This window comes from Corvus hawaiiensis, chromosome 1 (assembly GCF_020740725.1).
Source record: "Corvus hawaiiensis isolate bCorHaw1 chromosome 1, bCorHaw1.pri.cur, whole genome shotgun sequence".
Lineage (NCBI taxonomy): Eukaryota > Metazoa > Chordata > Aves > Passeriformes > Corvidae > Corvus > Corvus hawaiiensis.
In genome coordinates, this window is record NC_063213.1 from 1,029,785 (window position 1) to 1,054,814 (window position 25,030).

The window sequence follows — 25,030 nt, forward strand, 5'->3', positions numbered from 1 at the left end:
GGGGTGCCCCTCATTCCCCCTGAGGGGTCGAGGTCTCTCAGGCCCCCCTCAGACCCTTCAGGGCTCGGGTGGTCCCTACTCCCCCCCCCCCCGCCCCCGGGGGCCGGGCCGCACCGCACCTTGAGCGTCACATCGCAGAGCTTTCCCTGCCGCCGGATCTCGCCCATCACTCCATACCCGCGGCTGGGCAGGTCTCCCACCGAGAAATGCACCAGATCCTCGGGATCCAGCTCCGGGTCCGCCGCCGCCGCCGCTTCCAGCATCGTCCCGGCCACTCCCGTGCCGCTGCCGTCCCGCTTCGCCCCCGCCGCGCGCTGGCCCCGCCCGGCCGCCGTATGCGGAGCCACTTCCGGGCTCTCCCGGAAGTTGCCGTTGCCATGGAGAACCCGGAAGTGGACGCTGCCATGGCGACCCCGGACGCCACGCCGAGCCCAGCTGTAGAGGGGTCGCAGGTGGGACAGGGACCGGGGGGTGCCCGGGGGGGTGCCCGGGGGGTCGCCCTCCCCTCCTTAAGGGGTGATCGGCGGTCGTATCCCCGCACAGGCGGCATCAACCCTCCAGGCATCACCCCCCTTCCCCGGGGCATCACCCCCCCACACACCTCGGGAGGTGCCTTGGAAAGTCACAGGGTGGTTTGGGTTGGAAGGGACCTTAAGGATCATTCCATTCCCACCCCGTGTCTCCGGGTGCCCTTCTCACGTGCAGTCGGCTCTGTTTCTCACTGGCAGGAGGAAGATGAGCAGGAGGGGCTGGAAGAGAGTCAAAACTCCGCATCCAAAGCAGAGACCGAACGAAGGGTAATTCCAGCCGGGCCCAGCCAGTATCCTGGAATGGTTTGGGTTGGAAGGGACCTTAAAGTTCATCCCATCCCACCCCCTGCCGTGGGCAGGCACATTTCCCGCTGTCCCAGGCTGCTCCAAGCCCCGGCCAAGCTCCCTTGGGCACTGCCAGGGATGCAGGGGCAGCCCCAGCTGCTCTGGGCACCCTGTTCCTTCCCATCTCCTCGTGTTAATAACCCCTCCCAGGAATAGTTTCTTTTGTCCTCACGTGTCCAAAGCCCCCCACAGGGCCTTGCTGCAGCAAGGGAAATGCCACTCGCTCGGAATTGGTTCTCTCCCTGACTCATAGTGGAGTTTTCCCCCCAAATTTCCCCTTTTTCCTTTCCCTGCTGCGTGTCTTGCTTTGAAGAAGTCATTCACAGCTGCTCCAACACTTGGTTCTGGGTTTTTTTGGACAGAGTTCTGTGACCTCTGTGAACTCCCAAGACCAGGAGCAGGAACAGGAGCAGGAGCAAGACCAAGACCAAGAGCAGGAGCAAGAGCAGGAGAAGGAGCAGGCTGAGGATGAGGAAAGCATCATTTCCTCACGGCTCTCTGACACGGAGCCCAAGGGTGACGCCCCCAGGTATCACCCAAACGTTCCCCTGGTTTAAATCCAACAAGTCCTGCCTCAGCTCAAACCTCCACGTTTCATTTTAGAGCAGTCCCAGCAGGTGAAGTGTGAGAGGTCACTAAAATCCTGAATGTACCAGAAATCCCCAAGATTTTGTCCCAAACTAGAAGTTGTCACTACACAATTATTGAGCTCGGGCTGTCTGGAGGAAGTGACTGAGGGAAAACGTGGGATCTACGCATTCCAGGGGCTTAAAAATCCTCAGTGCACATGGCTGTAGCAGCTGGATGGGCCCTGTGCCCTCCTGGTGTGGGTTTTACCCAGCAGATCCTCCAGCCTGTGGATATTTCCTGCAGGAAATTGCCAATCAGCTGTTTGTTGGGAATTGAAATGACTTTAAAAAAGGCTGCGTGTGACCAAAGAAAATCCCTCTCCTACTCCTGCAAACATTTTGCTTTCCAAGGCTAAGAGGAAGAAACCCTGTGTGTATCCAACACTCCTGGGCCTGGTACACACGAGGAAATCAGGAAATCAGGATCAGTTTGACCCTCCTCTTCCCACATCCTCCGTTTTCCAAGCAGGACAAGGCTGGAAGGAATTTTCAGCAAGCCCTTGCCCGCAGCTGCTTTTAGTGGGGAATAAAAACTGCAGCTGCATAATGGCCAACACTTGATTTTTAAATTTGACTCCTCTGCCTCACCTTTAGCTGGCAAATACTGTAAATTTCAGTTTAGGCAATGCAAGATTCTCCTTTTCCTCTCCTCAGAGCACCGAAGCGAGTCCAGGCGTTCGTGCGGGTCAAGCCAACAGCTCATTTTGCCCAAGATATGATCAAGCTCGGGTCAGACAACAAGGTAGAGTAAAAGAAGTTGGAAGTGGGAAAGATTTGGAGTTTGAGTCCAGCTTTTCCCATGGGAAAACAGGATTTTTCCATCCCTTGAGGCCATGGATAACAGTTTGGGGGGTGCTGCTTCACCCGTTCCTGCTTGGCAGTCGTTTTGTCACGGCGAGGGTGAGCATGGAAAATGCACTTCCCGTGGTACAGTCACCAGGAAAACCCTCAACAGGACTGGGACTGGCTGATCCAGGAGGAATTCCCAGTGATAACCACAGTTTGGCACAGTCTGTTTCTATCCCCTCTTATGCAAATCCCTCCCTCTGCCTTCTCTTGCTTAATTAAGAATTTCCCTGAGGCACAGAATCACAGGAAGTTAAACAGATGAGCTTAACCACATTTCCTTTTTATTGGTGATATTTATCACCAGAAATCCGAGAGCATTACCAGATATTTTTAGGACATCTAGAACTACCCAAGGCAGTAAAATAACCCTGTTATTTGTGCTCCCTCCTCTGCTTAACCCCAGGTCCTTGACTGCTGAAAATCCTCAGGGCTGCTGAGTTGATCTTCCTCTCTTTTTGGCTTGCAGAGCATCAATATCTACATCCAAAGGAGTCCCAGGGGAGGAGCTGTGAACAACTCTCACACTGACTGGTCCTTCAAGCTGGATGGGCTCCTCCACAACACTTCCCAGAAAATGGTTTATGAGACCGTGGCCAAGGACTTGGTGGCCAAAGCTTTGCAGGGCTATAATGGTGATTTATTGCAATTTTGATTATTTTGATCATAAAAAGAGACTGGATTTGAGGAGAGATCCATTTGTTCTGTTGGAGGCTCCCTCCCCAGTTTATTCTTTTGCTTTTGAATTTTTTTTTTAGGCACCATCATGTGCTATGGGCAGACTGGGGCTGGCAAAACCTACACCATGACTGGAGTGACCTCTGACTACAGACGCCGAGGGATCATCCCCAGAGCTATCCATCAGGTATCCAACAGGATCTGGGTGGGAAAAGAGGTGGGAGAAGCACCAAGGAACACTCTGGGATCGGCTCTTGCTGATATCCAAGTGTTTTAACACAGTGAGTATGTTTTATGTGGGTTTTTCCCCTCATTTTACCCAAGGGATGATGGTTAAAGAGTGAAGGAGTTTTATTGGCATTCTCAGAGGTTGTTCCTCTTTAGTTGCTGTTTAAGTTCTTGCTGCTCCCCAGATGTCACCGAGCCTTCGAAAGACGTGTTTTCCAAAGTGTCCTTTCGTGAAATCAGGTTAAAACTGATCATAAAATCGTTAAAAATACACCTCTAAGGCACAGAGACACTGGCACAGAGCAGCTGTGGCTGCCCCTGGATCCCTGGCAGTGCCCAAGGCCAGGCTGGACATTGGGGCTTGGAGCAGCCTGGGCCAGTGGGAGGTGTCCCTGCCCATGGCAGGGCTGGCACTGGATGGGCTTTAAGGTCCCTCCCAACCCAAACCATTCCAGAATTCCATGATTCTGTAGGATCATTGAATCCAAATCCAAGCTGAGCCCTCAGGGACCACAGCTCAGATTTAGCCCCACACAGCCCCAGGTGCACTTGGAGCTGTTCAGAACTATCTCTGTATAAATATCTATATTACATAATTTCATATCTTGTATACATCTTAGTGTGTTTATTTCCATTTTATATCTATTTATACTTTATTTATATTTTTACCTGTTTCTATTTTATATCTATTTTTATCTTGCACCGATTTATATCACACCATTTATATCTCATATCAACATCTACATAAATATCTCCTCTGAAAAGCCACAAATACCTACAAGTTCTGCCTGTGAACGGACACAAACCCTTTGTCTTTGTGCAGATCTTCAAAGCAGCTGCAGAATTCCTCAATGTCATGGTCACTGTCCGAATTTCCTACCTGGAGATCTACAACGAGGCCTTGTTCGACCTCCTGGCGCCGGGGCTGGCCCGAGGGTGCAGGGACACCCAGCTGGTGGTCAGGGATGGCCCCCAGGGGGTTTATGTCAAGGGGCTCTCCATCCACCCCGTCAGCCATGAGGAGGAGGCCCTGCACCTCCTTTTTGAGGCAAGAGAAGCCAAATATTCCATTGGATCCCACAGTTGTGGGTGTTGGCTGAGGGAGGAGGCGGAAAAGCAGGAGTGGGTGGCCAAGATGGTGGAAGGAGGTTCAACCACCCCTCTTGAGTGTGGGTAGAACAGCTGGGAACTCTTGATCTTGCAAGGAAAATGTCCCTGGCTCAGGGATTCTGGAAGATGCTCCAAGAAAAGATGATTTGGGATGGTCCTGGCACTGCTGGAATTCCCAGCAGGGCTGTTCAGGGTGAGAGATTTGTGAGGGGTCTTTGATTACTTAGATCAGCATCTGTCTTTTCCTCATGGCTGTTTCAGTTCTTGAGGAAATCAGGGATAAATAATTGGATCTGGATGCAGGAATTTTCAGCCAGGGCCATCTGGTGTCCTTAAAGTCTTTCTCTGGCCTTTTAAATGACACAGTGCTGTCCTGGGCTCTGGAATGTGCAGGGACTGCCTTTTTCTTTTTAAAGAGTAGAAGGAATGTGACGATGGCTGGGAAAGCTGGGAACGTCCAGCCTGGAGAAGAGAAGAATCCAGGGAGAGCTCCGAGCCCCTTGCAGGGCCTAAAGGGGCTCCAGGAGAGCTGCAGAGGGACTGGGGACAAGGCCTGGAGGGACAGGACACAGGGAATGGCTTCCCAGTGCCAGAGGGCAGGGCTGGATGGGAGATTGGGAATTGGGAATTGCTGGCTGGGAGGGTGGGGAGGGGCTGGGCTGGAATTGCCAGAGCAGCTGGGGCTGCCCCTGGATCCCTGGCAGTGCCCAAGGCCAGGCTGGAGCAGCCTGGGACAGTGGGAGGTGTCCCTGCCCATGGCAGGGGGTGGGATGAGATGATCCTTAAGATCCCTTCCAACATCCCTTTGTGTTCCTGTCAGAGGTTCAGATCTGTGGCCATTTGAAGCTTGGGGAGCTCTTTGCTTTTCCAGTCATCAGGAAATGGGAAGAGCCACAGAGATGTTGCCTGGCTTATCCTCAAAAAGCCACAGTTCCATGAGCTGAGCCTGGAATTTTCTCTCCATTGGCAGGGTGAGACCAACAGAGTGATAGGAGAGCACACCCTGAATAAGAATTCCTCCAGATCCCACTGCATCTTCACTTTGTACATTGAGGTGAGAGCTCCAGCCTTGTTCCTGGGCACTGAAATGGCTTCCTAGGGGTTCAAGAGGACCTTTGCAGTTCTGGTTTTTCCTGTGTTTCAGTTTTGTCTGCTCCTAAGTGCAGGTTCTCTTCTTCTCTCCCTCAGTGTCGTTCCAGAGATTACACAAATCCCAAATGCCTTAAATCTAAAATCACCTTAATTGACCTGGCGGGATCCGAGAGACTGAGCAAGACTGGGGTGAGTGATGGGAGCTGCTCAGGTCCCTTTGGAGCCCGCACTGTGGAAAAACAGGGAAGGGAACGGAGCTGGGGAGGGGCTGGAGGATTCCTGAGGGAGCTGGGAATGCTCAGCCTGGAGCAAAGGAGGCTCAGGGGGGACCTTGTGGCTCTGCACAAGTCCCTGACAGGAGGGGGCAGCCGGGGGGGTCGGGCTCTGCTCGAAGGGAACAGGGACAGGAGGAGAGGGAACGGCCTCAGGCTGGGCCAGGGCAGGCTCAGGTTGGATATTGGGAACATTCCTTCCCCAGAAGGGCTGTCTGGCCCTGGCACAGCTGCCCAGGGCAGGGGTGGAGTGCCCATTGCTGGAGGGATTTAACAGCCTTGTGGATGTGGCACCTGGGGACATGGTCAGTGCTGGGGGATGGTTGGACTCGATCTAAGAGGCCTTTTCCAACCTCAGCAATTCCCTGATTCCATGCCATTCCGTGTTGATCAGAACCAAAATGGCATCAAGCCTGTGACAAACACACAATTTACCCTTTGGGAAGGAAATGCAAATCCTTGTAGACTTGTAATGGAAAACGATGGTTTAGGAAAACTCCTTTCCAAACTGAGGAAAGCTGCAGATGATGAATTTTTTGGGCCTGAATTAACTCCTGACCCTCGGAGTCAGCGCTTTCCCCCTCGACAGGGAATATCCTCTCTCCCGCTGTTTCCCCATTATGGAATCTTTTCCTGTTGGTCTCCGTTGCAGTCGGAAGGGCAGCTCCGGGTCGAAGCCTCCTACATCAACAAATCCCTGTCGTTCCTGGAGCAGCTCGTCATCGCCCTGGCCGACCCCAAGCGGGAGCACATTCCCTTCCGCCAGAGCAAACTCACCCACGTCCTCAAGGACTCGCTGGGTAAGAGCTGGCAGTTCCAGCAGCTCCTGGCAAACTGGGGTTTCAGGCAGCAGATCAAGTCCTAAGGCTGTAATTCATCGTGGAACCCTGGAATGGTTTGGGTTGGAAGGGACCTTGAAGCTCATCCAGTGCCACCCCTTGAGGGACACCTCCCACCGTCCCAGGCTGCTCCAAGTGTCCAGCCTGGCCTTGGACACTGCCAAGGATCCAGGGGCAGCCACAGCTGCTCCGGGCATCCTGAAAAGCAGAACCTTCAGAAACACCTGGAACTCAGAGTTTTCATTCCCATCTTCCTCCTGCATCCTCATTCCGTGAGACACAAATTTCCCCTTTATTATTAAGTCACTCTCTGCCTCTTTTTCTGTGCCCTTTAGAGGGACAGTTACACTCTGTGCTTCTTCAAACTGAAAGTAGCCTTGGGTGGGATACTGGGAAGGAATTCCAGGCTGGGAGGGTGGGCAGGCCCTGGCACAGGGTGCCCAGAGCAGCTGTGGCTGCCCATGGATCCCTGGCAGTGCCCAAGGCCAGGTTGGACACTTGGAGTACCCTGGGACAGTGGGAGGTGTCCCTGCCCATGGCAGGGGTGCCACTGGATGATCCCTGAAGCCCCTTCCACCCCAACCCATTCTGTGATTCCTCTCCTCTGATTTAATCAGCACATCATATCAGGCACTGCAGAAAAGGAAACAACAACAAAAAAATCACCCCAAATTGTGTTATTTGCTTTATTTTTGTTATCATTTCTTCCCAGGGGGAAACTGCAACACTGTGCTGGTGACAAACATCTATGGGGAAGCATCTCACGTGGAAGAGACTGTGAGTTGAGGGGATTCCTGCAGAATCCAAGCCTTGCTCCTGCTTGGTTTTAAGGAACAGTCTCTGGAGGCTTTGGCAGGGAAACATCCCAAACTTTGGAGAGCTCCTCTTATCCCAAAGGCTCAAAACCAGACTCCTGTCACATGAGAGCCTGCAGCACAGCAGGCAGGAGCTGCTCAGATTTAAGCTCACTGGAGAGTTGTTGTTATTATTATTATTATTATTATTATTTAATGTGTTTCCATGGGACATCACATCACGGACTCACTGGAATTGCCCCAGTTCCCAGCAGAGCTGAGCTGGCTCCTTGCTGGAGCAGGGATCAGGAGGAACCTCCCAGGAGGTTGTTTTTTAACCTGCGAAATGGTAAAATAGGTGAAAATCCCCCTGTGGGAACTGGATCCGTAGCAAACAGGAGGGAATCACCTGGAGCAGTTCATACATTTTAGATTTCTGTGCTCCTGGATCTGATGGAATTAAGTAGAAAATATTAGGAAAATGATATCTCTGCTCAAATCTCTCTGATTTCCTTTAAACTCTGTTTTCCAGCTGTCTTCCCTTCGCTTTGCCACCAGGATGAACTGGGTGACAGCAGAGCCTGTCCCCAACGAGCCCTTTTACAAGGAGGTACGGACAGCAGGGGCTGGAGGAAGGGGGATTATCCCAGATTCGTTCATATTTAGGATAACACCTGTAAAAAGCAGAGGAAAATCGGGTAGTTGCATAAACAACCCTTCCTCAGCCAAGCTGACACTGCTGGTTTTAGGTGGGTGATGAAAGGGATCAATATTAATCCCTTTTTCTGGGGAGTGAATTACAATTCCCTGTTCTGAGGCACAGCCTCACATCTTCCCTGACACCTGGGAATTCTTTCTCCTGCATATCCCAACTTTTTCTGATGGGATTCAGCTCTCAACTGAGAGATTTTATTATGAATTATTCCTCTGATATGCAGGGAAATCATCTCCAGTCCTCCTGCAGCTTTATCCCCGTTGCTGCTGGTAACAGAACAGCTTCTCCACAATTAGAAAACTTGGTTAATCAAGGAGATCATTTAAAAGAAAAGGCCCACAGGATTTTAGATGCCCTGAGTGCACTTTCAGAGTGAAAAACAAACTGGAGGAGCTGGAATTGGAAGGGAACTTTTGTGCTTTGGTGCTCCAGAGGTCACTTCAAAGCAACTCAGTGTCCACTTCTCCCGGAATCCCAAGATTTTTTTATATTCACTTTTCTGAAAACACATTTGAAATCGTGAATCCTTGGAGATATTCCATGGATATGGAGAAATTCAGTCAAATACAGCACAGGGAAGTCTCTCCTTTGTCCCAGTTCATGTTAGAGCTGCTGAGTTGAGGGCAGAGGTGAGCCCTGCACAATGCTTGGCTTCCAGGATAATATCCCAGAGCCCAGAACTCGATGGTCCCTGCGGGTCCAGGTCAGGAAATCATCACTTCATAAAGCAGGTGGCCCTTCTTTGGTGGCTTGGGCAGACTGTGCAGGCAGGACCCAGCAGAAACCATCCTGTTGGGGGCTAATCAAAGGCAAAATGATTTCCAGACCCACAAATTCCCTGCTGCAGGCCCTGAGGGAGCTGGGATCCAGCTGGGATATTGTCCAGCAGCCAATTTTGTGCTGTTTTTAGCAGGGTTTTTTTTCCCCGATATAATTCAGTCATTTGCTCACCCTTTTTTCCCTGTCAGGTGTCAGTGAAGGCTTTGGAGGAGGAGATCCAACTCCTGAAGCAGGAGCTAAACATGCAGAACTTCATCGTAAGGAGCACTGGACTCAGTGTCCAGGGGGGTTGTGTCCTTCCTTCTGCTTCCAGCACCATCCTTTGGGGCTTAGGGAAACCTCCCAAGATCCCACACAGAGGGATTGTGTTGGAATCTCAATCCACTGGAGATGGTTTCTTTCCAGGCTCCTGATGCCTTTCTGTTGGTTGGTTGCTCCCAAATCCCATCTCCTGGCAAGTCAGGTGATGAGAATCCCAAGCAGAACTGGGCACAGCAATGCCAGGTGTTTGCCAGACCAGTGGAATCCCAGAATTCTGGAATGGTTTGGGTTGGAAGGGACCTTAAAGCCCATCCCATTCCACCCCTGCCATGGGCAGGGACACCTCCCACTGTCCCAGGCTGCTCCAAACCAAATCCAGCCTGGCCTTGGGCACTGCCAGGGATCCAGGAGCAGCCACAGCTGCTCTGGGCATCCTGTGCCACCCTCACAGCCAAGAATTCCTTCCTTAAATCCAGCCTGAATCTCCCCTCTGGTAGTTTAAGACCATCACTCCTTGTCCCACCACGGCAGGACCTGCTCAGAGCTTTGTCCCCACTGTTCTCCCAGGCCCCTCAGCTGTTTGTAACTCCCTGATTCTCACTTTTCCATCTTTTTTTTTAAGGCAAATCATTCCTTCATAAGTTACAAGCCCCTGACTGCAGCCCAGAGAGAAGAAATCAGATCTCAAGTGCAGAAATACCTCAGAGGAGTCATTAAGGAAATCGATGTAAGTGGTGAAAAAAGGACTGAAATCCTGATTCCAGCCCATTTTCCTCCAAGAGAGGAGCAGTGAAAACATCCTTGGAAGAGGCTGTTTTCCACTCCAAACCCACCACAGAACTGTGATTTAATTCCTTTTTGCATGTTAAGTGTGTTGCATGTTTTCATTGCAGTTTTGCTGGTTTGGAAGCTCCAGGAGACTTTCCCTCAGTCTTAAAAACCCTTTAAATTGATTTATTTGGAACTCCTTTAGAGAAGTAATACTGAAATTGATGGCTTTGTACCTCTCTTCCTCAGATAGTGAATATCAGGCAGATCCAGGAGGTGTTTAGACAGTTCAAAGTGATTGTAAGGTAAGTTCATAGAATTCCAGACTGGTTTGGGTTGGGAAGAGCCTTAAGGATCGTCCCATTCCATGGGATCCCATCCCATGGGCAGGGACACCTCCCACTATCCCAGGGTGCTCCGAGCCCTGTCCAACCTGGATTGAAGGTTCAAACGAGGTGATGGCACTGAGCAGAGTTGGTTTGGCTTGATGTGACCATCAAAAGCTTCTGGGAAGCCTTGAAATAACCATCAAAAAACTTTAATATCCAAGATCCCTAAAGGAATGTCATGGAAAAGGAGAGGAAGAGAGCGGACAACAGGATGGGTGTTGAGGGATAAAACCACAGGGAAAAGGTGTTTTTCTTTGGGAATCCGACCTTGGCAGGGATCCCAGGTGTGTCTGTGTGGGACAGGATTCCTGAAGGGCTGGTTTTTCCTCAGCCAACAGGAGGAAGAAGTGGAGTTCAGGCTCCGCAGCAAGTACGGGCTGGGACACGGAGACTTCGCTGCTGACTCTGAGGCCAAGGCTGAGTGGAGGGCTGCTCTGCACACTGAGGAGGCTCAGGACAAGCAGGAGGACACGGTAATGCTGGGGCTTGACCTGGCCCAGAATCCACCTTAGAACCGGCTCCTTTGCTGCCAAAATGGGAATTGCCTCCAATGCAGCTTTTCCCTGCTGAAATCAAACTCAGAAACCTCAGTGGGGTGAGTTTGCCAAAAAAAAAGTGTCCAGAGCAGAGATGCAGCATTATAAAAGGAATTCCTGTCAGCAGAGGGATTAATTGGGCCCTTTATCTGCACAGAATAATTTATTAAACGGGAATTAGAATCCCAGAATGATCTGGGTTGGAAAGGATGTTAAAGATCATCCCGTTCCATCGGGTGGGACACCTCCCACTATACCAGGGTGCTCCAAACCAAATCCAACCTGGCTTGGACACTTCCAGGGATCCAGGAGCAGCCCCAGCTTCTCTGGGCACCCTGTGCCAGGGCCTCCCCTCCCTCCCAGCTAGGAATTCCTTCCCAAAATCCCATTTAAACAGGCCCCCTTTCAGTTTAAAGCCACCTATAATGCCATCTACAAAGTGACCTGTCCAGCACTGGCGTGGGGAAGGTGAGGTCCTGCCTCTGCTGAGATCCCTGTGTTAATCCTTATAATTTCTGGAGCCAAGTGTAGAAATCACACATAATCCATAAATCCTGCCCTGGGCTCTCACAGAGTTTTTAATTCCCAGATGAGGCCCTAGCAGGGGAGGGAGGAGCTGCTGGGCGAGGCCTGGACAGTTTCCATGGTGCAGACACATGGGTTGTTCCTCTCTGCTTCCAGGGAAGGGGAGCTGAAGGGGATGAGGATTTGGAGCCGGAAGAGGATGAAGAGGCTCTTGAGGGAAGTCCTCCTGTATCCCCCGTTCCTGATGGGAAGAAGGAAGCCAAGAAGGACGATGAGCAGCTCGTGTGAGTTAAGCAGTCAGAAAGTTCTCCTTTACCTTCGATAATCACAGAATCCTGGAATTGTCAGGATTGGAAAAGCCCTCCAAGGTCATTGAGTCCAACCATCCCCAGCACTGCCAAGGCCACCCCTGCCCCATGTCCCCAAGTGCCACATCCACAGGGCTGTTAAATCCCTCCAGCAATGGGGACTCCACCCCTGCCCTGGGCAGCTGTGCCAGGGCCAGACAGCCCTTCTGGGGAAGGAATGTTCCCAATATCCAACCTGAGCCTCCCCTGGCCCAGCCTGAGGCCGTTCCCTCTCCTCCTGTCCCTGTTCCCTGGCACCTGCTGTCACCCCCAGGGCCTTTCCCAGCTGCTGTCCCCAATCCTCATGGTGCCCCAAGTGCAAGACCCAGCAGTTCCCAGAGCCCAGCTCTGGTCAGGCAGGAATGTGCAGCCCACGGAGGAAGGAATGGAGGGAGCTGGGAGAGCAGCAGAGAAGGAGAAGAGATTTGGGGAGGGAGGGGGGAACAATCAGTCTTGAGCAGAGCAAGAGCCTTCAGTTTACACAAATAAATCCCTGCTTGGCTCCTCCCTGACATTTCCCTGAAGTCCTCGTGCCAGGGAGCAGAGGAAGCACCAAGGCTGTGGTGGCCACGTGAGCCCTGGGCTCTGCTGGGCTCTTCTGCTTTTAGGGAGGCACCAGGAGATCTGGCCAACACTCTCCTGTCTGTGTTCCAAGCCCCACTCTCCTCTCACACTATTCCTTAGGAAGAAATTCCCTGTGAGGGGGGGGAGGCCCTGGCACAGGGTGCCCAGAGCAGCTGTGGCTGCCCCTGGATCCCTGGCAGTGCCCAAGGCCAGGCTGGATTTGGTTTGGAGCAGCCTGGGACGGTGGGAGGTGTCCCTGCCCATGGCAGGGGGTGGGGTGGGCTTTAAGGTCCCTTCCAACTGAAACCATTCCAGGATTCCATGATGATTCTATTCCCTGCAGTTGAGGCTGGAGGGGTTTGTGGAGGGAAAGGAGCAGGGAACCAGGCTTGGTGTAGATGTGGGGTTGGATCAAATCCTTGGAGATTTATTTTGGAGAGGGTTATCCTTTGTCCAGGTGCGCCCAGAGCTGGACAGGGTGGGACTGTTGTCCTTGAGATCCTTCTCAAGAGAGCTCATCCGGCCTGGCCTGTATTCCATAGGATGCAGGGCAGTTCCTCCACTCTAAGAATGAAGGACTTTGTGGGAACAAGGCTGATTTTATTCCTTGTCACTGGGTATTTCCCTGGAAACTCTGGTAGCAGCTACCTCAGATCACCAGTTTTGAAATCAGCAAAGCCAAACCCGCTGCATGTTTTGCTTCCAGTTCCTCTGGTGAGGAAATGAACAAATCTGGTTCACCTTTTCCCCCTTTTTCAGGAAGGAAATAGGTGGGAGCCCTCCTCCTGAGCCAGGCCAGGATGAATCCTCACCTTTAGAAAGTCCCACCAAGGATGTGGATGAGGAAGAGGAAGGAAGTGTGCAGGACAGTGATGAAGAGGTCCCAATCTCATCTTCAGGGGAGGATTCCCAGAAGCCTGGGTAGGTTTTCCCTGTGAGGGACTAAATCCCCTTTTCCAGAGAGTGTTTTACACTGGAACGATTGGATTGTGTTCCCTGAGTGCACCTACAAGGGAAGGGGGAGAGCTCTGGAGATCTTCAGGGAATACAGGACAGGAGTGGTGCTGGGAACACCCTGAGCTCCAGATGATGGTGGTGACGGTCACCTCTGTGCTTCGAGCTCTGCCCAGCCAGTTGTTGTTGAATTCTTTTGAATTTTAATTAATTTAATTTCTTTAATTTCATTTTATTTAATTAATTTAATTCTTTAATCTCTGAAAATTTCAGCATCCCTTTGGTGAGTGGGAAAACTGCAGGGAGTCCTCACATCCAGCCAGAAATCCCCACAGGCATGGAAATGGGTCAACAGAATCACGGAATTCCAGGCTGGCTTGGGTTGTAAGGGAATTTAGGGATCATCCCATTCCCACCCCTGCCATGGGCAGGGACACCTCCCACTGTCCCAGGCTGCTCCCAGCCCCAGTGTCCAGCCTGGCCTTGGGCACTGCCAGGGATCCAGGGGCAGCCCCAGCTGCTCTGGCAATTCCAGCCCAGCCCCTCCCCACCCTCCCAGCCAGCAATTCCCAATTCCCAATCTCCCATCCATCGCTGCCCTCTGGCACTGGGAAGCCATTCCCTGTGTCCTGTCCCTCCAGGCCTTGTCCCCAGTCCCTCTGCAGCTCTCCTGGAGCCCCTTTGGGCCCTGCAAGGGGCTCTGAGCTCTCCCTGTGTCCTTCCCTTCTCCAGGGAAACATTCCCAGCTCTCCCAGCCTGGCTCCAGAGCAGAGGGGCTCCAGCCCTGGGGCAGCTCCGGGGCCTCCTCTGGACTCTCTCCAGCAGCTCCAGGTCCTGGTGCTGTTGGCCCCGGGGCTGGGGCAGCTCTGCAGGTGGGGTCTCACCTGAGTGGGGCCGAGGGGCAGAATCCCCCATTTCCTGCTGCCCACGCTGGGGCTCAGCCCAGGATGTGGTTTGTGGATTCCAGCAGAGCAGCGAAGCTGTCACAGGAGAATTCTCTCCTGGAGCTCCCCAGCCAGGTTCCGTTCCCTCCACGCGGGATTTGTGTCCCTCTGGCACTGCCGGGGCTGCCAGGACAGGCTGCTGCAGCTGCAGGGGGCACATCCCAGAGCACTCCAGCAGCTCGGAGCTGGCTCTGGGAGCTGGAGCTGTGGCACTTTGCCCAGGGGCTGTTGTTTACAGCCCTGTGCCAGTGCTTTGGCACGGGAACAGCATCACACAGCCCTGGAGGAGCTGGAAAATGCCCTTAAGAGGTTACTCGGGGAAGGCAGGAGTTGGAATCTGGCTTTGCCCAGGCCGGAGTGAGGAATGTGGAGCCTTTGGTTGGAATGAGATGAGCTTTAAGGTCCCCTCCAACCCACATCATTCTGTGGTTTTCTGTTCCTCCCTGCTGCTCCCAAATCCATCCTGCTCTCCAGGAATATCAGCAGCACCCAGCGGCATCTGTGGGCTGTGACATTCTCCCTTGCTTTGCTGGGAGTGCTTCCCACTGGAATAACACCAGCTGTTCACGGGGGCATCAAAGCCCCTTCATGGAAAAGTCGGGAATGGCACTTGGGATTCAGACTTGGAAAACAGGCAGGACTTCCAAGGCATGGCAGCAGTGCTGTGGGGCCGGCCAAGGCCTGGAGCTGTGGGGTTTGGCTGGTGGAAGGGACGGATCCGTGCTGGGAATCCAGCACGGGAAGAGCACAGGCATTTGTTTAACAATGGGGAGGAACAATATCCATTCTTTCTGTGAAAATTCAATCCATGAAAGGCCGGCTTTCCAGGGAATACTCAGCTCTGAGGCATCTCCTGAGGAATATGGTGTCCGTGTGAAGGACTTTGTTCTGGGAGCAGCCTGGGGGACAGTGGGTGTTGGGGTTGGCACGGGAACGGTGCCAGGGAGCAGCCAGGACAGAGGGACCCCAAAGGAACCCAGGGAAATCCCATCCAACCTCAGCTGTGGCCATTCCCAAGGACTGGGGAGGCCACAGCTCAAATCCTGTGTCCAGCTCTGGACCCGTCGTGACAAGAGGGACACTGAGGGGCTGGAGCGTGTCCAGAGCAGGGAATGGAGCTGGGAAGGGGCTGGAGAATTCCTGAGGGAGCTGGGAAAGGGGCTCAGGCTGGAGCAAAGGAGGCTCAGGGGGGACCTTGTGGCTCTGCACAAGTCCCTGACAGGAGGGGGCAGCCGGGGGGGTCGGGCTCTGCTCGCAGGGAACAGGGACAGGAGGAGAGGGAACGGCCTCAGGCTGGGCCAGGGGAGGCTCAGGGTGGATATTGGGAACATTCCTTCCCCAGAAGGGCTGTCTGGCCCTGGCACAGCTGCCCAGGGCAGGGGTGGAGTGCCCATTGCTGGAGGGATTTAACAGCCCTGTGGATGTGGCACTGGGGACGTGGGGCAGGGGTGGCCTCGGCAGTGCTGGGCGATGGTTGGACTCCATGATCATGGAGGGATTTTCCAAGCTGAGCCATTCCATGATTCCATGCTGCGGGGCAGGACAGAGTGACCTCCCGTGTCTGTGCCTGCTTTCAGGTCCCCTTCATTCAAGGAAGAGGCGTTTGAGCTGTTTAAGAAGGAGGCTGGAAGGGAGATCCACCAGATCTTCAGGGAGAACAACAGAATCCTCATCTCCAGGAAGAAGAGAAGCTGTTCCGTGGCCAACAGGATCAACCACAACAAGCAGCAGATGGAGGGAATCACGGAGGCTCTGGAGGCTTGGAAGCGGAAGCAGAGTCAGGAGGGTGAGGAGGCAGCGTGGGACAGAGGGATGGAGCTCTGGGCTTCAGGGAATTTTGGGTGGTCATAGATTCCAGGATGGTTTGGGTGGGAAGGGATCTTAAGGATCATCCCATTCCACCCCTAGATGTGCAGGGACACCTCCCACTGGCCCAGGCCGCTCCAAACCAAATCCAACCTGGCCTTGGACACTTCCAGGCATCCAGGGGCAGCCACGGCTGCTCTGGAAAATCCAATCCAGCCCCTCCCCACCTTCACAGCCAGGAATTCCTTCCCAATATCCCATCTAAACAACCCCAGGGATTTTGCCCCTGGAAGCCACGTCAGACCCTCCATCAGGGTGTCACATCTGCAGAGCCCTGTCCCTGCTCTCTGCCCTCACCAGAACCTTCCCTTCCTTTCCTTCCCCTCCAGGAGAATTCATGGATGAGGAAGGAAAGATGATCATCAAGGAGAAGGAGCTTTCCCTCATCCTGAAGCTGAAGGAGCTGAAGGAGGCGCACAGGGCTGGCTTTGCCGAGCTGCAGGACCTGAAGGCAGAGATCCAGTACTGCCAGCAGCTCGTGGATAAGTGCAGGAAAAGGCTCATCTCAGGTAGGAGCACCAGGGCTCAGCAGCCCCCAGGTTATCTGGGAAAAATCCAGGCTGGAGCACTCACAGACCCTGGAATCCCGGAATGGTTTGGGCTGGAAGGGACCTGAAAGTCCATCCAGTTCCAATCCCCTCCCACTGTCCCAGGCTGCTCCCAGCCCCAGTGTCCAGCCTGGCCTTGGGCACTGCCAGGGATCCAGGGGCAGCCCCAGCTGCTCTGGCAATTCCAGCCCAGCCCCTCCCCACCCTCCCAGCCAGCAATTCCCAATTCCCAATCTCCCATCCATCGCTGCCCTCTGGCAGTGGGAAGCCATTCCCTGTTCCTCCATCCCTTGCCAAAGTTCCCATCCTCTGTTGTCCTTTTTCCTGTTGCCTTCCAGGCTGGATTTTATCCATGCTCAGGTGGGGTTTTCTGACCTAACCCTGAACTGCTGCAGATCCTCTCTCCCAGACAATGTCCCTCTGCTCCCTGGGCACACCACGACGTGGGGGAAAGAGCCTCCCACAAGGAATTTTCCAACAGTGCTCCCACTGCTGGCCCTGGATCTCATCCCTGATTTTATTTAATAGAGGTGGTGGTTAAGGAATTGCCCTGGGACAGGGCTTGGGCTCTGGATTCCCGGTATCTCCTCTGTCCCTGTGTGATTTCCAGGTTCCAGTGTTGCAGCCTTGTCAGGAAAAAGAGCTTGGCCACAGCTCTGCTGGGGAAATCCCTGCAAATTCCTGGTGGGCTCCACCTTGGAATCTGTGGATTCAAACTACCCCTGCTGTATCCCTGGATTTGCCTCTCTGATGGAAGCCAGTCCATGTCTGAATTCCAGAGCCCCAAACATTTGGATGTTTGCCAGGGGACAGCTTGGATCCATCAGAGCATCCCACGCTGGAAGAAACGCACGGATCATCCCAGGGATAAACAGGGCCCGATCCCAGCTCTGCCACCGCTTCCCGTTGGATCCGGGTTTGGCATTTTTGGGTGCTCCAGATGTTTGCTGTTTGTTCAGACATCCAGGACTCACCCGGATCGGGAGGGGAGTGCCTGGGAAATGCCCGGGATTGATAAGGACGTAATTCCCACCCGCTGCGTGTTCTCACTGGCTATTATGGGATGGCAGGCGGCTGTGCTTGAGTGCGTGGGATTGAAATCCGAGTCGCAGGCGTGCTGCTCGTTCCAAAGGGATTCCAGGGGCTGCAGGAGCGGTGCCTTCTCATGGCCAGGGCACTGTCCCCGGAGCTGGCCACCACCTCCCGGCCACCTCAGCACAGCCATCAGCCTCCTTAAATTAACTTTTCCAATTGTTTAAACTCAAAATCCTCGAGTTCTGAGCTGTCTGAGGGTTTAAGAGCACTGAGATCCCACCTGATCCATAGGGAGAACCAGCCCACGATGTCTTCTGGGTCATTAATTACAGCCATTAATTGCCTCTCTTTGCTTTGCAGAGTTTGAGATCTGGTACAAGGAATCCTTCCTTATCCCTGAACACGTGAGGGAAGCTCTGAAGCCTGGTGGGAACACCAGAGCAGGAATGATTCCCATAAACAGAGTCACGTGCCTGGTGAGTTATCCCGGAGTTCTGCCGGTTCTCCTTGGGAGCCACGTGGGGGGTGGTGAGGGAGCCCGTGGAAGGAGGAGAAGGAGGAGGAAAAGGAGAAGGAGGAGGAGGAGGAGATGGAGCTCTGTGAGGCACAGAGGGAATATCTGGAGCCACATCCTGCTGCCACATTCCCTGCACTGTTCAGAGGCTAAATCAGGACAGTGACTGAGGCACCTGGGCGTCTGTGGAATATCAGGAACGGGGCAAAGTGCCCGGGGCTGCAGGGATGGTTGGGAGCCTGATTCCCAGCCTGTGGGATCCGAGGTTTGCAGCCAAACCCTCATGGCACTGGTCGGTACCAGTCCTGTGGTAGGAGCCACCACTGTGGGGCCCGGGGGCTTTTGTCATCCTGAAAAAACACATTTCGGTTCAAATCCCCATTTCCCGCAATTCTTGCATCCAAAAAAAGTGTGGCCAGAAGGAAAGGGAGGAATTCTGCCCCTCTGAGGTGATTCCCCACCTGCAGAGCTGCCCCAGCCCCGGGGCCAACAGCACCAGGACCTGGAGCTGCTGGGGAGAGTCCAGAGGAGGCCCCGGAGCTGCTCCAGGGCTGGAGCCCCTCTGCTCTGGAGCCAGGCTGGGAATATTCATTTTCCCTGTGGGAAAATCCCAACCCTTGCAGGTTTTTGTCCAAAGCTGCTCCTCCAAGGTGTGGGAAGGGGAACCTCTCACTTCCCAGGCTTTTCCTGGCTGAATCGGTGTTCGGTGCAGCAAACGGGATCATTATCCCAGGTCTCCGGTGTGTGCTTTGCACATGGAATGGGGAATGCTTTTCCTGGCAGGACGAAGATGAGCAGGACAGGTTTGAGCAGATGCAGGAGATGGTGCTGCCAGAGAGCCCGGGCTCCGAGCCCTTCTACAGGGCCAGGATGAAGACGGAACAAAAGGTAACCCCAGCTGGGCCAGGGAGAATCCCACAATGGATTGGGATGAAAGGGACCTTAAGGATCATCCAGTGCCACCCCTGGATGGGCAGGGACACCTCCCACTGTCCCAGGCTGCTCCAAGCCCCAATGTCCAGCCTGGCCAGAACAAATTCCACCAGAGAGAGCTGGGAATGTTCCCCTGGAGAAGGGAAGGACACAGGGAGAGCTCTGAGCCCCTTGCAGGGCCTAAAGGGGCTCCAGGAGAGCTGCAGAGGGACTGGGGACAAGGCCTGGAGGGACAGGACACAGGGAATGGCTTCCCAGTGCCAGAGGGCAGGGATGGATGGGAGATTGGGAATTGGGAATTGCTGGCTGGGAGGGTGGGGAGGGGCTGGGCTGGAATTGCCAGAGCAGCTGAGGCTGCCCCTGGATCCCTGGCAGTGCCCAAGGCCAGGCTGGACACTGGGGCTGGGAGCAGCCTGGGACGGTGGGAGGGGTCCCTGCCCATGGCAGGGGGTAGACTGGGATAATCCTTAAGGTCCTTTCCAACTGAAACCATTCTGGGATTCCATGGAAACACCTCAAAAGCAGCTTTTCAGTGCTCCAGAGAATCTCCCAGGGGTTCTTGACCCTCCTTGGAGCCTGCTGGGATCTGCTATTGGCAGAGCAATGCTGCTGTGATGGGGATTTTCCCAGCTTTTCCCAGCACCACTTGGAAAGGCCGGGAAGGTGGTTGGGTTTATTTTTCAGGAAAAAAGCTTTTCCAGGTGAGAGCTGTGCTGAGGTCAGTGATCCCTTTGTGTTCCTTGTTCCCAGCACACCTTCAACAGGACCATGGCGGCCCTCCAGAAAATGAGCAGGAAACCCGGCCTGGTCACGGCTGCTGGGAAGAAGAAAGCCCTGTCCTTCCTGCCCATCACATAGCCTGGATCCCAGCATTCCCTAAGGAATGCCACCTCAGGAAGTGCCTCCTGCTTGTGTCCACCATGGATTTATAAGAATAAACAGCAGGAAAAGCGAACCACGCAACCTTTGGGCAGGCAGGGAGTCCCTGGGCATCGATCCCGCTGTTTGGACAGGACACGGGCCAGGCAGCTCCAACAGCACCCCTTGTTTTCCTGAGCCTCTGGAAAAGGCAGGGTCATGGCAGAGAGGTTGCTGTGGACAACCCAGGCTGCTCTTGATTCCCTCTTTCCTGGTGCTGGAGCCGCAGGATTCCTGGGCTTGTTCCCTCTGGAGCAACCAAGTCATGGCTTGGCCTGTTGGACCTGCCTGGAGAAGGGAACGGAACAAAGATTCATTTCTGGGTAATCATGGAATGGTTTTGGTTGGAAAAACCCTCCAAGATTGAGTCCAACCATTCCCCCAGCACTGCCAAGGCCACCCCTGACCATGTCCCCAAGAGCCACATGCACAGGGCTGGTAAATCCCTCCAGCGATGGGGCCTCCACCCCTGCCCTGGGCAGCTGTGCCAGGGCTGGACAGCCCTTTCCCGGAGGAATTTTCCCAATATCCACCCTGAGCCTCCCCTTGAGGCCGTTTCCTCTTGTCCTGTCACCTGGGAGCAGAGCCCGAGCCCTCCTGGCTCGGACCTTCTTCCAAGGAATTCCCAAGAGCCAGAAGGTGCCTCCTGAGCCTCCTTTTCTCCAGGATGAGCCCCTCCAGCTCCCTCAAAATTATTTGGGAGGCTGGAAGAAGAATGCTGAAAGCCCCAAAGTCAACCCCCCGCAGCTGCCAGGAACATCCCACTGCCAGAACCAGCACCAGCCATGGTGGGAGCATCCCTAATCCAAGCATCCCAGATTTTCCACCTGCTGCCCCCATGTACACGGAAAGTGGGAGAATTAAGGAATCCACGGTTCCGTTTGCTTTAATTCACTGGAGCTTCCTTCTGTCCCCATAACAGCACCTGTCCCCTGGAAGGGCACTGGAGAACATCCCAGAAATCACCTTTTCCTTCTAATGACCCAATTCCAGAGGCTCACGGAGCTGCTGGGAATTCAAGGCAGGCTGGACTTCCCAAGAAAACGCTTCCACAGGACTGGAACGGAGCCTTCCTTTGTCCTTCCCTCCACCCACCCCTCCTCTGCTTCCCACCCCATCCCTGTGGGTCCCTCCTGCCCACACCCGAATCTGGGAAAATCCCAGAAATCTCAATATTGGAAGCTGTAAATGTGGTGCCAGTGTCTGGGAGTGCCGGTGATGCCAGGGGTGATGCCAGGGGTGTTGACACTGGGCTGTGGGCGACCCCGGGGTGCTGGTGCTCCAGGGCATGGGAGATGCAGGGAAGCAGCTGACCCCAGGATGGTGTGCCATGGGTGATCCAGGGGTGCTGGTGATCCCAAGTGTGACACCAGTGAGATCCTGGTGTGGTCCCGGGGAGATCTCAGTGATCCTGGGGGTGATCCCAGTGTGATGCTGAGGAGATCCCGGTAGGATCCTGCCTGTCCCGTGAGTGATCCAGGTGTAGCCCTGGTGATCCTGGCAGTCCTGCAGCTCATCCAGGTGTGGCCCCAGTGATCTCCTATCGGATCCTGGCGAGATCCTCAGGATCCCAGGGGTGATCCCAAGGAGATCCTGTGTCCAGTCCTAGTGCGGCCCCAGGGGAATCCCACTGAGATCCCGGGAACAGTGTGGCTGAACCTGGTGCGGCCCTGGTGATCCTGGGGAGATTTCAGTGATCCCGTAGCTGATCCTGGTGATCCTGGGAGTGACCCAGGCGTGATCCTGAGGAGATCCTGGTGGTGCAGTGGCTGACCTGAAGCAGATCCCGGCAGTCCCAGTGTGCCCCGCTGACCCCTTCCCGGATCCCGGTGGGATCCCAGTGACACCCAGGCTGATTCTGGCGTGCCCCCGGCGATCCCTGGAATGATCCCAATATGGTCCCAAGAAAATCCCGGTGGTGCTGCGGCTGATCCCGGTGGGATCCCGGTGGCACCGCGGCCGATCCTGGCGTGGTGCCGGTGCCCGCTGTGGCCTCGGCGATCCCGGGGGCGATCCCGCTGTGCGCCGAGAAAAATCCCGGCGGGGCCGCGGCTGATCGCGGCGACGTCCCGGGCCCGATGCCGGCGCGTCCCGGGGCTCGGCGGCCGCTCCCGGAGGGATCCCGGTGCTGCGCGGTGCCGCGGGAGGAGGAGCCGGCGGCCGGGGCGGATCGCGGCGGGGCCGGGCCGGGCTGGGCGCGGGTGGCGGGGGGGCCCCGCCGGACCATGTGAGGAGCCCCGACGGGGCGACCGGGGCCTCCCCGGCCAGGGGGCACTTGCGGAGCCCCGCGCCCGCCCACCCACCATGGGGGATTTCTACGACCCGGAGCACCCCACGCCGGAGTAAGCGCGGGCCCTCCGCGGCCTCGGGCCCGCCGGCACCGCGCGACCGCCGGCAGCCGGGCCGCTGCCCCTTCCCCTTCCCGTTCCCCTTCCCATTCCCGTTCCTTTGCCCCTTCCCTTTCCCTGTCCCGCCGCCCTTCCCCTTCCCTCCGTCCTCCCGCCGGCTCGGGGTAGGCCGCGCATCCCCGGCCTTGCGTGATGGCCGCGGCCGGGGCGGGCGCGGGGAGGGCGGGCAGGGAGCGCGGGCAGGGCGGAGAGCAGGCGGCGGGAGCGGCGGGAGCGGCCGCGCCGGGGGTGGCGGGTCGGCTCGGGGGCCGTGTCCCCCCTGTCCCTGCCCGTGTCCCTTTCCCTTTCCCTGTCCCTGTCCCGTCCCTGCCCGGGGGTGCGCGGGGGGAGCCGGGCGGAGCGTGCGGACGTGTCCCGGCCTCCCCGCGGGGCCATTTTTCAGTACCTTCTTTATTATTATTATTATTAATGTTATTTTGTCTAGTTACCGAACCCCGTCTTGCTTTTAGCCCTGGAATTCTCTCCCCCCGGGCGGCCCCTGCCCTGACCCCATTTTCTGCCAGGAGGAAGGAGCCAGGGAAGGGGGAGCAGCCTAATGGCCGGGAACTCTGGTTCTCCTCTGGATGGGGAATTTCACCAACCCACCCCCCTCATTCCACCAGGGCCTCCAGCTTTATCGCCTCTCTGAGAAGTCACTCCGTCCCTGCTGGGTTTCTCCCTCTCCACCCCTTTCCCGCTGCTTCTCAACGCTATTTTTACAATTTTAGACTTTCTTGGTGAAGGATTATGGGGCTCCATAAACTTTGCCGGCTCTGGGGTGGAAGGAGCAGACATCTGGCATGGAGCACCCCTCGAGCGACGGCCAGATTGGAGGCAAAGCTAAAAATGGTGTTTTTTTTGAGCAGGGACAACAGAGCAAACCTTTTTTGAGCGAGTTCTGTCTGTGCCCACCTGGAGCAGCTGAGGAACAGCTTCCCCTTGTTGCAGCTGAAACGGTGCCGGTGGCTGAGCCGTCTAAAATTAGTGGGCAATGGAGGATTTCATTTGGAACCCAGGTTGTGTTTTGCCAGACGTGGCTCCCGGGATGGGAGAGCCTGGAGTAAATCCTGGTTTACTTCAGCTTAACCCTGGTGGGACGGTCCCTTCCCGAGAGCCCCTCTGGGTCCAAACCACTCTCCTGTTCATCCCAAAACTTTTAGGCTAATTTAGGTGTTTTGCCTCTGTAGTTTGGAGCGTGTGGAGGGATCCTGGTGCCCGAGGTTGGGCTGGCACTTGGAATTTGGTGGCCAAAAGTGTCCAGGTTGTCCCACGTCACCGTTTGTTGTCTAAAAGTGTCCAGTGGCGCCAACCCGGGCTGCTGAAAGGAGCCGGAGCGGCTCCTCTAACGACTTTTTAATGGAATCATGGATTAATTGGCCTGATTTTGGGGTTTCCTTGGGGCGTGTTGGGACTCAGAAAGTTTTCAGGAGGTGTCCTGGTGTTTTTAGGGTTGTTGTTCCCCCGTCCCCACCCGGAATCCCGGCGTTCCCTCCGTGCCCCAGTCGCGTTCGTTAACGGCGTGCCTTAATTTGGATGTGCTTTTCCCAGCACGGAACTTCTACCTGGAGAGAAGGATTGTCTGGGAAAATTGGCTGAAGGTTGTTTGAAGTGTCTGAGGATCTGCTGGCTGCTTGGGATGACGGGAATTCAAACCAAGCCATGCTGGCTGTGGGGTGTTGGTGGCTTCCCCCGCTCCGTACCCGCCGCAGGGTGGGATGAGCAGGGATGCGCGGGCTTCTCTTTTGGGATGAGTTGCTTTTGTAGCTCGGAGCGTTGGGATTGTGCTGCTTGGAGATGGCTGATCAGAGGCTGGTAAATCATCAAGCTCAGCCTTACTTTTCCTGGGAATTATTCACAGGATGGTTTGGGTGGGAAGGGGCCTTAAGATTATCCCATTCCACTCCTGCCATGGGCAGGGATCCCCTTCCACCATCCCAGGTTGCTCCAAGCCCCGGCCAGCCTGGCCTTGGACACTTCCAGGGATGCTGCTGAGCTGGAGCTCCGTGCTGGCCGGAGAAGGTGGATGCTGAGCCGGGAGCTGAACGACGACTCGTCTGTGCCGATGGCTTTTACTGGAATTTCCCTGTGGGAAAGAACCTCTGGCTCGCTTTTACCTCATTGGTCGCTCTCTGTGTCCGCTCGTCAGCCAGAGCTCGGATTCCTGGGAACTTCGGTATCCAGCAGAACCAGGTCTCCTTGACTCTTTGGATGCTTAAATTTGGGCCAACCCAATTCCCTGAGCTCGGAGCTGCCACCACATTCCACATGGAGCCTCTCCACGGAGCTGCCCGGCCTGGACCTGCTTAGAATCCCAGACTGGTTTGGGTTGGAAGGGACCTCAAAGCCCATCCAGTGCCACCCCTGCCCTGGCAGGGACACCTCCCACTGTCCCAGGCTGCTCCCAGCCCCAATGTCCAACCTGGCCTTGGGCACTGCCAGGGATCCAGGGGCAGCCACGGTTTCTCCAGACAAGCTGTTCCTCATGGATATTGATGGGTGTTTGTATCCTGCCATGAGCAGGAGCCACTTCATCTCTTGGTGCTGTTGTTTCCTGGGAGAAGATTCCACGATCGTCCCCATCCCGAGGGTGCAGGAACCTCTTGGACCGGTGACACCTCCGTGGTGGGACGGAGTCGAGGCTCCAAGGATTTATTTCCCTCGTGTCCTTCTGTGCTAATGGAAG

The 25,030-nt window shown here is 55.1% G+C and overlaps 2 protein-coding genes across 5 annotated transcripts in view; both read left to right on the forward strand.

The window, feature by feature from the left end:
- Window positions 1-206: 206 nt before the first annotated feature.
- Window positions 207-19,997, forward strand: KIF9 (kinesin family member 9). Of its 3 annotated transcripts, XM_048304690.1 has the most exons (23): window positions 207-452; window positions 729-797; window positions 1,238-1,404; window positions 2,159-2,246; window positions 2,820-2,985; window positions 3,109-3,215; window positions 4,080-4,304; window positions 5,337-5,420; window positions 5,555-5,647; window positions 6,383-6,530; window positions 7,282-7,346; window positions 7,896-7,973; window positions 9,047-9,115; window positions 9,742-9,846; window positions 10,137-10,192; window positions 10,608-10,749; window positions 11,494-11,621; window positions 13,008-13,169; window positions 15,724-15,932; window positions 16,342-16,521; window positions 17,956-18,071; window positions 18,893-18,997; window positions 19,793-19,997. In XM_048304690.1, the coding sequence occupies exons 1-23, from the start codon at window positions 207-209 to the stop codon at window positions 19,898-19,900; spliced, it is 2,916 nt and encodes a 971-aa protein (XP_048160647.1). In that variant the 3' UTR covers window positions 19,901-19,997. The 3 variants fall into 3 exon arrangements, with proteins under 3 accessions (XP_048160647.1, XP_048160731.1, XP_048160802.1); XM_048304774.1 differs by lacking the exon at window positions 13,008-13,169; XM_048304845.1 differs by lacking the exon at window positions 1,238-1,404 and having other exon boundaries at window positions 361-452.
- A 2,176-nt stretch (window positions 19,998-22,173) lies between these two features.
- Window positions 22,174-25,030, forward strand: part of SETD2 (SET domain containing 2, histone lysine methyltransferase) — a 51,637-nt gene continuing 48,780 nt past the window's right edge. For both annotated transcript variants that reach the window (XR_007203803.1, XM_048304526.1), the window contains exon 1: window positions 22,174-22,302. Coding sequence is in view for 1 of the 2 variants with exons in the window: in XM_048304526.1 (XP_048160483.1) it covers window positions 22,265-22,302 (38 nt within the window). In the remaining variant the exon portion in view is untranslated. The remainder of the gene's footprint in view (window positions 22,303-25,030) is intronic.